General features: G+C 38.2%; 1 protein-coding gene across 1 annotated transcript in view; it reads left to right on the forward strand.

Moving 5' to 3' along the window:
• Positions 1-15,264, forward strand: part of NAALADL2 (N-acetylated alpha-linked acidic dipeptidase like 2) — a 716,175-nt gene that overhangs the window by 521,316 nt on the left and 179,595 nt on the right. The window contains exon 10 of the mRNA XM_070753658.1: positions 2,549-2,695. Within this exon, the coding sequence (XP_070609759.1) occupies positions 2,549-2,695 (147 nt within the window). The remainder of the gene's footprint in view (positions 1-2,548; positions 2,696-15,264) is intronic.

A 15,264-nucleotide genomic window follows, 5' to 3' on the forward strand; every position in this document is an offset into this window, starting at 1 on the left:
AATAATAATATGAAATCCAGTATAGTGATCTCATTTTCTGTGTTGTATTGACATAATAATATTAATATAATAATAATAATAATTATTATTATTAATAATAATAATAATAATAATAATAATAATAATAATAATAATTAAAAAAAACAATAACAACAACAACAACAGAGTTGAAAGGGACCTTGGAAGTCTTCTAGTCCAACCCACTGCTTTGGCAGGAAACCCTACACTACTTCAGACAGACATCTGTTTAAAAACTTCCAGGGTTGGGGCATTCACAACTTCTGGAGGCAAGTTGTTTCACTGATCAAGCATGACTGTCAGGAAATTTCTCCTTAGTTCTAAGTTCCTTCTCTCCTTGTTTAGTTTCCACCCATTGCTTCTTGTTCTACCATCAGGTGCTTTAGAGGATAGGTTGACTCCTTCTTTTTTATGGCAACCCCTGAGATTCTGGAACACTGCTTTCATGTCTCCCCTGGTCCTTCTTTTCATTAAACTAGCCATGCCCAGTTCTTGCAACCGTTCTTCATATGTTTTAGCCTCCAGTCCCCTAATCATCCTCATTGCTCTTCTCTGCACTTTTTCTAGAGTCTCAATATCCTTTTTACATTGTGGTGACCAAAACTGAATGCAGTATTCCAGGTGTGGCCTTACCAAGGCCTTATAAAGCAGTATTAACATTTCACGTGATCTTGATTATATCCCTCTGTGCAGCCTAGAACTGTGCTGGCTTTTTTGGCAGCTGCTGCACACTTCTGGCTCATATTTAAATGGTTGTCCACTAGGACTCTAAGATCCCTCTCACAGTTACTACTGTTGAGCAATGTACCACATATACTGTACCGAAGGACTGGCCTGTGATACCTCTGCCAGTGAAAACAGAGCTTGGGAGGGCCACATGCAGCCCTCCTCAGCTCCATTTTCACTGGCAGGGGTTGCAGGAGGCCATAGCAACTGAAGATGGAGCTTAGGAGCCCATTTTTGTTGGCAGACTGCTTGAGCCACCACAGATGCCCCCGATATGAGTGACGTTGAGCTGACCACGCCCACCATGGCAACCACCACCTGAGGTAAAACACAACCATGATTCGGCCCTCAATGAAATTGAGTTTGACACCCCTTCTCTAAGGGAATTCCAGTCCCAGAATGAAGAAAACCTCCCTCTATGGCAACCATCAGTTTAGGAATAGGTATATTCTTGCAATACAAGCAAGACATAGATTGACAGCCATAACTATACTATACTATACTATACTATACTATACTATACTATACTATACTATACTATACTATACCACAACAGTATAGTAAAATGTTTTATACCACATTATAAATAATAATGGACTTAATTAGAATGGAATGGAATAGAATAGAATAGAATAGAATTTTATTGGCCAAGTGTGATTGGACATACAAGGAATTTGTCTTGGTGCATAAGCTCTCAGCGTACATAAAAGAAAAAGATACATTTGTCAAGAATCATGTGCTACAACACTTAATGATTGCCGTAGAGGTCAAATAAGCAATGAAGAAACAATCAATATTAATAAAAATCTTACTTCTCTAAACATTAGCGCTCTATATCATTTCCATGTCCCTGCTATTCATATAACCTCAAATACATGCAAAGAAATTGAGGAGAGGAAACAAAAATAAAATTAAGTCTGGAAAGTTTGGCAATATCAGCCAAACCCATAAATCCTTGGATTAATGGGATTATGCTTTCATTTCGAAGGAAGAAAGAAAAGTAACAAGAGCACCTCCCCAAGCCAAAGGGTCCACGATAAACCCATTAAATTTTGCCACCCATAATTAGTAGTAAAGCCATTGTATCACAATGCATTCATCAAGCTTGTTTACTGAAGAATAGACTGAGAACCAGAGCCTTTAATTAAAGCTGACCAAATTGCTGTCAAGAAGATACTTGCAAGCAGCAATTTCTAATTAAAATGAATTCCCCTAGTAGTAGTGTTCTCTCTGAGTACATCTTTTAAAAGATGGGTTGCAGCTACCAGAAATGCCATACATATGCCTGCATAAAATCTGGCAGTGTTACAGTAATTGGAAGATTGAGTAGCAAAAGCCAGAGAAAATAGTCTGCAAAACACAGAAGCAAATAATTTAGTGTTAGGAATTTATTTTCCTGCTGTTGAAATGGCATCTAAAAAGATGGTCATTTTTAGCCAATAAGTTAAAAGGTTGATTCCTAAACAACTTTAGGCAGCTCTATGTCATCCTTTGGGGACTAATTGAGACCTGCAATTATTTTTAATGAATATTTCTGGTCGGACAAAGACAGAACTGTTCGTTTGTTGGTTGGTTGGTTGGTTGGTTGGTTTGTCAACATGTATAAGATAGTAGTAGTTTGCATAAACAAAACAAGTAAAAAACTTTCAGTTTTGCAGCTCAGGCATCCCAATGAACCCTGTGTTGGATGATCCTGGCTTGGGGAGGCTTTGCATTAATTTCTCCTTGATTTTTTTTTCCTTTTCCTTTTTTGCACCTGTACGTTCTGATCCTAATCTTGTGCGTTGCATTTTGTATGTTCCAGAACTTCAACTTTGCCTGTCTTGGGCCAGAGAAATGCATGGAATCCAATGCTAGCTCTATTCAAATGCAAGGGGATTCGGATTATTTCATCAACCACCTTGGAGTCCCGGCTTTGCAATTTTCATACCAGGATTCAACCACGTTAGAGGTAATTGTAAATGAAGTGGCTAGGTTAGATTGGTAAATCAGAATACAAAAACTGCTTTACACTGCAGATTCTTGTACATTGGGAAGGTAGCTGTCAATGTCATGTTCTTATTTCTTATGAGGAAAACAAGGGGAAACAAGAGGTTTTTGGCACAATATTGGCTCACATTGGTTCTCCAAGTGCGTGTCATGTTTCCATTGAAAAGGAAAATGTACGCTTGCTATCTCTTGCATAGTGAGGAAATTGCAGCAGGAGGATTAATGCTGAAGTGTAATTGTGATAGTCACAATAACACAAGGTTTGCAAAGGATTTTTTTGCTGTTTTTCTTAGAAAGGTGGCTGGTTGTCCTTAAAATTAAGTGTAAGGGATAATGAATATACAAATTACATCCTGCCTGGAAAATAAACGAGGAAGGAGGAGGGAGGGAAAGTGATGACAAAGGAGAAAAGGACGGATGCTACTGGCTTTGAGAGTTTAGTTTAAATAGAAAGGGAAGAAAAGTACAGTATATAAATATTTAAATATCTAAATCCTTTGGGTAGTATACTACAGCATGATACTTATGATAATGGTAATGACATGTTAAAACAGCCTACTTCAATAATAATAATAATAATAATAATTATTATTATTATTATAATTTATAATTTATAATTTATAATTTATAATTTATAATTTATAATTTATAATTTATAATTTATAATTTATAATTTATAATTTATAATTTATAATTTATAATTTATAATTTATAATTTATAATTTATAATTTATAATTTATAATTTATAATTTATAATTTATAATTTATAATTTATAATTTATAATTTATAATTTATAATTTATAATTTATAATTTATAATTTATAATTTATAATTTATAATTTATAATTTATAATTTATAATTTATAATTTATAATTTATAATTTATAATTTATAATTTATAATTTATAATTTATAATTTATAATTATTTATTTATTATTTATTATTTATTATTTATTATTTATTATTTATTATTTATTATTTATTATTTATTATTTATTATTTATTATTTATTATTTATTATTTATTATTTATTATTTATTATTATTATTTATTATTTATTATTTATTATTATTTATTTTTATTATTTATTTTTATTATTTATTTTTATTATTTATTTTTATTATTTATTATTATTATTATTTATTATTATTATTATTTATTATTATTATTATTAATTAGACTTTTATGCCGTCCCTCTCCGAGGACCCGGAGTGGCTCACAACATGCAATACAAAAATATGTATACAAATCTAGTAGTTAAAATCTAATAGTTGGCTTCTCCAGAAGCCAACAATTTCCAACAGTCCCCCCCTCCCCCATTCTTCTGTTTCTAAGTGCAAACAGTTTCATGATATCTGAATTTCATGCCGCACGAATCCAAGCGACCAGTTAGGTCCCACAGAGTCGGCCTTCTCCAGGTCCCGTCGACTAAGCAATGCCGTCTGGGGGAAGAGCCTTCTCTGTGGCGGCCCCGGCCCTCTGGAATAAACTCCCCTTAAATTATTCAATTTAAGGTAGTTCCTTGTATGGGTAAACATCAAAATTGGGAATATACAGTATCTTTGATAATGTTGTGAGCCGCCCTGAGTCTAAGGAGAAGGGCGGCATAGAAATCAAATTAATAAATAATGTGTTCTAAGGTCCATTGTTATCCATAGGGCAAATGGGTGTTTTGGGGGGGGGAGGGAAGAAAGGGGAGGATGCTTTCATTATCTGCCAAAATGAAGCAGAATCTTGGAATCCATTCTGTGTTGGCATCTGCGCTACTAATTCGCTAATAATTAAATTTCACAGAGGCAGAGCAGTCTTTTTGGATTTGCCAAAAATTACAGTGATTCTTTGCTTTTATTTCTCCCCTCCCCACATTGTTTAATAAGAAATGGTTCTGCTAATTGAAATGTCCTGTCGTTTGGTGTATTTTATTTTTTAGCAAGAAGAGACTTTTCAATTTGTGAGACACTGTTGCACCTATTAGGGAAATCATTCTGCTTTAGATTAAATACAAGGCAAAGGTTGTCATAAAAGAAATGGAAAAGCAGATGTTCCATGATTAAATGTGCAATGTTTATGACAGGCTTGTGGTCCAAGGCTCATTTCTTCTGTCATTTAACAGCTGCTCTACACAGCTTCTATTTCAGAATTGGTACTATGGAGGGCATAGGTGAGAGTTGGAAAGCTCCAATTCTCACCTATGCATCAAAGGAGGCAGAGGTTTTTTTTCCCCCCTGTAGCATCTATCTTGATACAAAAGCTTGACATTACAGATGCAAGCAGGGCTTTTATGACATACAATAGTACAATAAAGGATTCAAAAAGTGATATATCATTTCTTTGGGAATCATTCATTCATTCATTCATTCATTCATTCATTCATTCATTCATTCATTCATAGCTGCTCAGTTGGTTAGAAGATGGACAGCTATGTTTATGTTTATGTTTATTAGATTTCTATGCCGCCCCTTTCTGTAGACTCGGGGTGGCTCACAACACAATAAAAAACAGTTCATGACAAATCTAATAATTTACAATTTAAGATATTTTTAAAAACCCCATTATTAAGCAGACATACATACAAGCATACCATACATAAATTGTATAGGCCCAGGGGAGATATTTCAGTTCCCCCATGCCTGACGACAAAGGTGGGTTTGTAAATGATTTTATCTACTTACTTACCTATCTATTTCTCTGCCTGTCTCCCTGCCTTTCTCCCTCTCTCTCTCACTCTCTGTCACACACACACACACACACACAAACGCACAGGGGTGGACAGCAGGCAGGATGGGGTGAAACACAGTTCCACCGGCAGAAATGAAGCTGCATGCTCAGCTCCAGCTGACCAGCAGCAGTCACTTCCGGGATTACAGGTTTCAGATGGACTCTCTTTTTTCCCCCTGATGCTGTGTCTATGCCTTTGCTCCTCACTTCTTTCCTCTTTCCTCCTTCCTGGCCTTGGATGAGCTTCCCTCTCTCCTGCCCAGCTCCTCTCCAGCCTCACGCGGCCACCTCCAGAGGCCAGAAAGGAGGAAAGAGGAAAAAAGCAAGGAGCTCACAGCAGCAGGGGAAAAAGGAGAGTTGAGCCAAGCCGAGACCAGCCATTCCAAAGCAGTCTGGGCTGTGAAGCCCTCACTCTGTCTGCAGCTGAGATGAAAAGGCAGCATGCAGCAATAATAACCTTGTAACTCTCCCTCGGCTTTCCGATATTTTTAAATCCCCCCCTCCCATCCTTCTCCTCCTCCTCGGAAAGCAGCAGGGAGACCAGCACCGGCAGGAGTTGCAGGGGGCCCTTTTCCTCCCCCCTCTTTTCTCAACAGCTGATCGGTACCTGTTCACCTAGCTACCCAGCCTGAGGCGGGGAAGCAACCCAGGAAGTAGAGCTGGGAAAACGCAAAGCAAATTGTCACCCCAGCGAGCGACACTGGTGAAGTTGTAAGTCGAGGACTTGGTTCACTTGAATAATGATGATCATTCAAGCCACTCCCACCTTGTCACATGGCCGGCAAGCACTCCTACCCAATCACATGACCATAAAACCACACCCACAAAATAAGCCACACCCACAGCGTGGTAGTAAAAATTTGGTTACCCATCACTACACACACATATCACCTGCAGAGTGCTGAAGGCATTTTTATGTGACAAAGAGTTCACACATCAGAATAAGAATGTGATATCATTTCCTGGCAAAAGATCTTCATACCAAACACTTATGGTCTCGGGCGGCAGTTAACATTGGCAAGAAGTTTCTTTATCTGGAGTTTCTTTATCTGGAGTGAAGAAGGATTACAAAAGATGCTTAAATTCAATTTTCATAATCCCCCAGATAGCATTGTCTTGAGGTTAAATAGATTTGGAGGGCTCTGGGTTAATGAAAGCTGGGTTGGAACGCCGTTTTGGAGAAGCACGTGATTCCTAATTTAACTCATTCTTCAACTGTTATGAATGATTCAGATGAATCTACTTCCTGGGACCGTAAATGGTCTCACTTTTTGAATAAACAGGCAGGTATTTTCAACTTGAAATAAGATGAAAATGGATAAATATAACACAGGCCGTCAGTGGCTAGATTCATGCTGGTAGGTGCGGTAGATCAATGTAAAATAATGCACTTGGGGGAAAGGAATCCTCAATCTGAGTATTGCATTGGCAGTTCTGTGTTAGCAAAAACTTCAGAAGAGAAGGATTTAGGGGTAGTGATTTCTGACAGTCTCAAAATGGGTGAGCAGTGTGGTCGGGCAGTAGGAATAGCAAGTAGGATGCTTGGCTGCTTAGCTAGAGCTATAACAAGCAGGAAGAGGGAGATTGTGATCCCCTTATTTAGAGCGCTGGTGAGACCACATTTGGAATACTGTGTTCAGTTCTGGAGACCTCACCTACAAAAAGATATTGACAAAATTGAACGGGTCCAAAGACAGGCTACAAGAATGGTGGAAGGTCTTAAGCATAAAACGTATCAGGAAAGACTTAATTAACTCAATCTGTATAGTCTGGAAGACAGAAGGAAAAGGGGGAACATGATCGAAACATTTAAATATGTTAAAGGGTTAAATAAGGTTCAGGAGGGAAGTGTTTTTAATAGGAAAGTGAACACAAGAACAAGGGAACACAATCTGAAGTTAGTTGGGGGAAAGATCAAAAGCAACGTGAGAAAATATTATTTCACTGAAAGAGTAGTAGATCCTTGGAACAAACTTCCAGCAGAAGTGGTTGGTAAATCCACAGTAACTGAATTTAAACATGCCTGGGATAAACATATATCCATTGTAAGATAAAATACAGGAAATATTATAAGGGCAGACTAGATGGACCATGAGGTCTTTTTCTGCCGTCAGTCTTCTATGTTTCTATGTTTAGTAGAATGGAAATACCATAGTTAGTGATCAATTTAATGATAATAAGAAACTCAGCCCTGGGAGAATATTACAACTGTACCATAAAAGACTAATAAATAAATATATTGTGGTATCTCAATGCCAAGAAAGATCCTTTTAGTACCTGTTGTTTAAGAATATGGCTTCAGTTTATCTTACCATAAGACCCCCTCCTGGATATTTTATATCTGCAATTGTATCTATACCTGTTCAGAATGATAAACTAATATGGACATGCTAATAGCACTTTTATCCAAGTAGTTAATTAGTATGGGATGAATGGAGGAAAAAGCCAATTATTTTCTATTGTTCAAGTAAGGTTTTTAAAAGATTTTCATCTAAAAAAAAAGAATGTGACTGCATGATTGTTTTTGAAGAGCTAGTATTGATATTTTGGGAAAAGGCCAATGCTTTAAAGAATTTGTCTGGACTTATCAGCATAAAACTAAGATAAAAGTGGCAAAGGGAATGATTGATTCATTTATCAAATTAGTAAATGTTCAAAATTCCCAATTTTCTACCACATATTCTGTTTAATTTATTATGTGGGTGTGGCTTGTTGACCATATGACCAGGTGGGAGTGGCTTGATGATATGTGACCAAGGGTGGCTTAAAGATAATGTGACTGGCTTAAAGGTGACCAACTTGATGTCACTCACGTCAAGGGTTTGGGTTAGGGTTAGGGTGCCTGGCCTCTCCTCGCCTCAAAGAGATACAATTTCCCTTACTATTATTATTATTACACATATTACATATGTGTACATACATATTACACACAGGCATACAAAAATATACATTATCTTCTATATAAAGTGTATGTACACACACACACACATAGCTCTTCTAAAAGTATACACATTCAACCTCATTTAAAGCAATAAGGAAAACATACTTGGAGCCCAGAAGGGAAAAAAAGAAAAAAAAATCAAATTTTTCTACTGGTTCTATGTAACTGATATGATAAACTAATACGGTCATGCTAATAGCACTTTTATCCAAGTAGTTAATTAGTATGGGATGAATGGAGGGAAAAGCCAATTGTTTTCTATTGTTCAAATAAGGTTTTTAAAAGATTTTCATCTAAAAAAAAAAAGAACGTGACTGCATAATTTTTTTTCTACTGGTTCTGCGTACCTCACCATATCCTAGGAATCCATCACCGCTGCAGGTCTTCTCTCTGCTTGGAAAGCCCATGCTTCTAGTCCATAGTGAGGAGCTTATTCTGAGCCTCCTTCTCAGCCAGATCCAATTTGAACTGAGCCAGCTATTTTGACAACTCTTTCTCGTGATGCCTGCTTACCTCCAACAACTGCTTTGTGTTTGGGCTCTAAGGAGCCTAGGCAGGCAGGTGAGGAGGGGCTGGGAACAGAGGGACTGTCGAGGAGCCACTTGACATGAATGACATCAAGTTGGCTATGTTCACCCAGTCACATGATACCCTAGCCAGGCCCTCCCAGCTGGTCATTAGGCAGATCCTATTAGTGGTCCGCAGGATTTAAAATTCTGAATTTAGTGGTCCCTGAGGTCTGAAAGGTTAGTGACTCCTGATCTAGATGATTGTGAAGTTCCATATGATGACTGATTACTATTCCATATTTACAAGGAATCAACTTGAATACTCACTGTATGGCGCAACAGAGGGAGAGAATAACTCTATTCCTTTTTATTTATTTATTTATTTTATTTATTTATTTTGTCCAATATACAATGAGGGTTTTAGTGGGTATATATCTATATACACACAGTAAAATACATGATGAAGGTTATAGAGGAGATACTCATAGTAAAATATATCTAAGAAAGATATAGTAATAGAACATATCAATGAAAGAATAGAAGAAGAGATATAGGAATAGAAGAAAGGTATAGGAGACATAGGAGAGCAATAGGACAGGGGACGGAAGGCACCTCTTAGGAATCTGGATAGGTCAACTGTAGATAATCTAAGGGTAAAGTGTTGGGGGTTTTGGGATGACACTATGGAGTCCGGTAATGAGTTCCATGATTCGACAACTCGGTTACTGAAGTCATATTTTTTACAGTCAGGTTTGAAGCGGTTAATATTAAGTTTAAATCTGTTGTGTGCTCTTGTGTTGTTGTGGTTGAAGCTGAAGTAGTCGCTGACAGGCAGGACATTGCAGCATATGATCTTGTGGGCAATACTCAGATCTTTTTTAAGGCGTCTTAGTTCTAAGCTTTCTAGGCCCAGGTTTGAAAGTCTAGTCTCATAGGGTATTCTATTTCGAGTGGAGGAGTGAAGGGCTCTTCTGGTGAAGTATCTTTAGACATTTTCAAGGGTGTTAATGTCTGAGATGCGATATGGGTTCCAAACAGATGAGCTGTATTCGAGGATGGGTCTGGCAAAAGTTTTGTAAGCTCTGGTAAGTAGTGTGAGATTGCCAGAGCAGAAGCTACGTAGGATTAGGTTTACAACTCTTGAAGCCTTCTTGGCTATATTGTTGCAGTGGGCTTTGGCACTTAAATCTTTTGTTATTAGTATACCAAGGTCCTTTTATGTTTTTCAGCTTCGATAAATCCTTGGACTGGTTTAAGAGTGCTTATTTCATTTCACTTCACTTCATTTCATTTATTTAGTCAACAATAACTGTCTACAGAGTTTTAGCAGTGCTGGGTGTTGTATCATTTTGTTTGCATAACTATAGGCACAATACCATCTAAACATCAGAAATGAAAGGACGGATGACAAAGGCTTGTGAAGCCTCTAAAATACACCCACATCCACTCAAGTACTATTTGGCATTTAGATATTGACACAGCCGCGTAAGATTCAGATTTAAGAAGGTTTAATCAGTTAAAAAATGTGGCCCTTAATAAAATATGTCATTTATAGAGGATTTAGAAACGTTTTGAATATCTGTTGCTTTCTTGCTCATATCTGATTTCCTGGAATCACAGTGGCCTTTTAAGCAGAGGAAGTATTTGGAAAGATTAAGAAAATAGTATTGGTTGCTTAGTTCAAGAGGGAAAAAAAGAATCAAAATATCTGTGGGAAAACAAACATAAAAATCATGACTTGACAGAAGTTCTGCCAGACATTAACGGAACATGGAGTTTTATCAAAAGGCAGCATCTCTTTCCTAGAGAGACCTTTTAAATGCATATTGCAGTATATTAAATGGCAAATAGAGCTTCCCTCCCAAATTACTGTAGCATATAGATAGCACCATTTTTATAAGTTATAGACTATTTTATTTATTTATCTAGTCTGGAATGAATTGCTACAAAGATTATGTTGACTTCTCTTTCTTTCATCTCACAAACCCCCAAATCTCATAAATTCCAAAATCAAACATACAGATAAATACAGACACTTTTTTTAAAAAAAATGCAAAGAAATGTTTAGAGATTGCAGAGATTGGAGACGTAGGAGCTTAAGGCAATTGCTCAACCATTGTAATTGGTTATTATTTGGTTATGTGCCTGTGATAGCAAACCTATGACACTGGTTGTCAGGAAACAGGCTCTTTTCAGCTCCCAGAGAGGATGGGGAAGGCAATTTTTTTTCTCTCCCCTAGCTTAAGAGCCTTTCTGGGAGCCTGGGGAGGGAGAAAATAGCCTTCCCCACCCCTCCTAGAGGTCCTCCAAAGGCCAGAAATGGCCTGTTTCCCAACTTGAAACAGGACATTTCTGGCCTCCAGAGGGAGGCTGTGGGGGGGAGGCTATTTTTACCCTCCCCAGGTTCCTAGAAAGGCTCTGAAGCCTGGGGAGAGCAAATAAATGGAACTTCTGGTTCAACCAGAAGTCAGCAAATGGAATGTTCCCAGCCTCCGGAGGACCTCTGGGGGTAGGGAAGGCCATTTTTTCCCTCCCTAAGGCACCTAGAAAGGATATAAAGTTTGAGGAAAGCACAAAACGGGCCATCCGGTTCAACTGGAAGTTGGCAAATGGGCCATTTCCTGACTCCAAGGGCCTTGGGGAGTTAGGGAAGGCCATTTTTGCCCTCCCAAGACTCCTAGAAAAGTTCTGAAGCCAGGGGGAAAAACAGGTGTGCCATTGCTTGCTGAGAGCGGTGGGAGGGAGCCATGTGAGGGCCCACATGGAATTATGGGTTTTCGATCCTCCCTCTTTTTTGCCACATGGACCAAAATAGGTTCACCATCACTGTTATATGCCATCAACTGGTTGCTGAATCTTAGCACTTACAAAGCTAAGAACATAAGAAGAGCCATGAGTCCAGCATTCTGTGTCATACAATGGCCCACCAATTGTACATGGGGATCTTGAGCAGAAAGAGAAGGCAAAACCCTCCCTTTTCCTTGACCCCCAACAAGTGGTACCCACCAACCAACATAGAGGCGGCACTTGGACATCCGTTTCAATAACCACCGATACACTTGGCATCCATGAATCTTTCTAATCCTGCCTTGAAGCTATCCAGGCTGAAAGCTGTCACGACCTCTTCTGAAAGTGAATTCCATAAACCAATGACCCTCTGGGTGAAGAAATACAGTGTTCCCTCAATTTTTGCGAGGGATGCATTCCGAGACCACCCTCGAAAGTCGAATTTCCGTGAAGTAAAAATGCAGAAGTAAATACACTCTTTTTGGCTGTGAACTGTATCACAAGCCTTCCCTCAACACTTTAAACCTCTAAATTACAATTTCCCATCCCCTTAGCAACCATTTAGATTATTACTCACCATATTTATTTATTAAAGTTTATTAAAAAAATATTTATTAAAGGTAGACGAAAGTTTGACGATGACATCTGACGTCATTGGGCGGGAAAGACCGTGGTATAGGGGGAAAAACCACGAAGTATTTTTTAATTAATATTTTTGAAAAACCATGGTATAGACTTTTCGCGAAGTTCGAACCCGTGAAAATCGAGGGAACAATGTATTTCCCCTTATTTGTCCTCACTTTCTTATCTATGGAGCTTTAGGGAGTGCTGCCTCCTTTTCTATCCCATTCATAATTTTATACACTTCGATCAAATCACATCTGAAACACTGTCTTTCAAGGCTGTAGAGAACAAGGTGTTGCAACCTGGTTTCATAAGGGAGGTGCTCCATTTCCTTGATCATTCTTGTTGCCCGTTTTTGCACCAGCTACACATTCTACTATATGGCCTCGCTTTTTGAATGCCCCAATAGTGTACCACTGCCATTTTTTAAAAAAATCTTTTTTCAGGGAAAAATGATACCAATTGGATTTGCAATTGTGTTTTTCCTATTTCAAAAATAATGGTTGGTTTATATAAGCTATAAAAAAGAACAGCATATCTGTTATTATAGTCCTCATTGATACAGTCTTCCATAATCGAAAGAAGGATCTGGCTTGAAAAATAACCAATACCTTTTCTCCAAGATTATTTATTCATTATTTGCCATTTTTTTCTGCCCATTTATAACCGAATTTAGTTCATAAGGTGACATATTTTGTTCTGCCTTAGTACGACAGGTAGATCAAGATTACAGCTGCTATTAGTTTCTTTTTAGACAATAGTATGCTTTGCAACATTAAAAAATGATGATGGATTTCCCCTATGGTACTTTTGTTATTTATTTATGCATTTAAGCTGAAGATGAAGAGTTTTATAGCAGCTGTCTGAATTCTAACGATATCAGGTTTTCAGGACATTTATTTTTACCATCCAAACAATAAAAGTTGTTTTCCATATCTCCTCTCTAACATAAGTGCCGTTTCCTCTAAAACAAGGTATAAAATTTTGCTATCATTATGTTTCAAGGCTACTGGCAAATTCTCTAATGTCGGAAGATCATACATTTTACAAATCAGAGATCGGTATTTTAAGAATCCTATTCAAAGGGAGGAATCTTATATTAAAATGCTTGGAAGAATTTAGATTATTGGAGATTGCAACATTTTCAGAGGACCATCCAGAATGATTTTTATGTGTTATGAAATATTTGACCCTTTTTAAAAGTACCATATTTTTCAGAGTATAAGACACACCGGAGTTTTGGGGGAGGAAAATAGGGGAATAATCTGCTTACCATATATTCAACTGGCTAGCATCCTTAGTCTGGTCAGCTTCAGCACATTATTTTATCCCCTGGCTAGGGCTTTAAAAAAACTTTATTCGGAGAGAGTAACAATGAAAGAGCTTGCAAGCCAGTAAGAGTTGGGAACATCATTAGCCCCTGGAAAGAAACATTTGGAGTAAGCAGAGCAATGGAAAAAACCCTGCAAAGACTTAGGGCTTTGAAAACATTTTTTGCAGAGAGTAACAATGAAAAAGCTTGCAAGCTGGTAAGAACTGGGAACATTGTCAGCACCTGGTAAGGGCTGGAAAGAAACTTTTGGAGCAAGTTAGAGCAATGAAAAAAAACTGGAAAGACTTAGGGCTTGGAAAACATTATTTGCAGAGAATAAACATGAAAGAGCCTGCAAGATAAGAGCTGGGAAGATCGTTAGCAGCTAGTTAGGGCTGAGGGGGGGAGCTACATTCAGAGTATAAAACCACCCTAATTTTCAGCCTCTTTTAGGGGAAAAAAGATGTGTCTTATTGTTGTGGTTAGCTCTGGCCCAACTCCTGCCCCAAGGACTGTGGATGTGGGGGAGACATCCACATACTGCAGGCATGTTTTGCCCCCGGTGGAATCTGCTGATGAAGGCTCCTCTGACCAAGAAGACATGAGTGACAGGGAGGAGGAGAGTGGGGCAGACAGCTCAGAAGGAGATCAATTATCTAGCTCCTCCTTGGATTCAGAACAAGTGTTAATGATACAGCCACACATGCGGAGAGCGATGCATAGGCAACAACAACTGAGAGATTATTATCAAAGAAAATGCAGCCACCTGTGGTTGGGTGGGGCTGTTGTAATTAGTGAGGCTGCTATTTATAGCAGCCTGTGGGTTTGGCCATTGTGGAGGATTATCTGATCGTTGGGTTTCGTGACTGCTTTACTGACTTTGACCTTTTGTGTGCTGATTTTCCCCCGCTTTGAAACTAAACCAGGGCAAAGTGTGTTTCACTTTGTGAAAGAAGAAGGACTGTGAATTGCCTCACAGCTGCAAGCTAAGTATCACAGAACTGATAAGGGACTTGTACGAATTACCAGTTTGTTTGGAGACGAGTGCTCTTTGCTGTACCAAAAGAGGGCTTGGTTTAAGTGACTTTTCATTATAAAGAACATTGTTTTGAATTTTCAAACGTGTGTGTGTCTGAAATTTGTACCTGTGAATTTTGGGGAGAATTCTACCAGAGAGCCCGACAGAACACTTATACTCAGAAAAATATAGTAACTTTCCAACTTCCTGTGCATTCTCTGCCCTATTCCAGAAAACTCGATAAGTTTTATTGCCATCTAAGAATCTAACAACCTGAGGGATCCTTTGTATCCATCAAGTTTGCTTGTTTTCTTGCAGACATTTCATTACCCAAACTAGGTAACATCCTCAGTGCTAAATGTCTTTGGAGATTCCAGGTCATGGTTGGCCCAAAGGTGCATTTTCAACAGGCACCCGGACTTTCTGGTTTTTATTTGAAGACATTTCGCTTCTCATCCAAGAAGCTTCTTCAGCCTTTGGGGATCACCAGTGCTAGTGTAGGATCTAACAATGATCAATAGCCAGTTTACAAAAGAAAAAAATGAGCCGGGGTGGCGCAGCAGGTAGAGTGCTGTACTGCAGGCCACTGAAGCTGACTTGTAGATCTGAAGGTCAGCGG

The sequence above is a fragment of the Erythrolamprus reginae genome, chromosome 5 (assembly GCF_031021105.1).
Source record: "Erythrolamprus reginae isolate rEryReg1 chromosome 5, rEryReg1.hap1, whole genome shotgun sequence".
NCBI classification, from domain to species: Eukaryota; Metazoa; Chordata; class Lepidosauria; order Squamata; family Dipsadidae; genus Erythrolamprus; species Erythrolamprus reginae.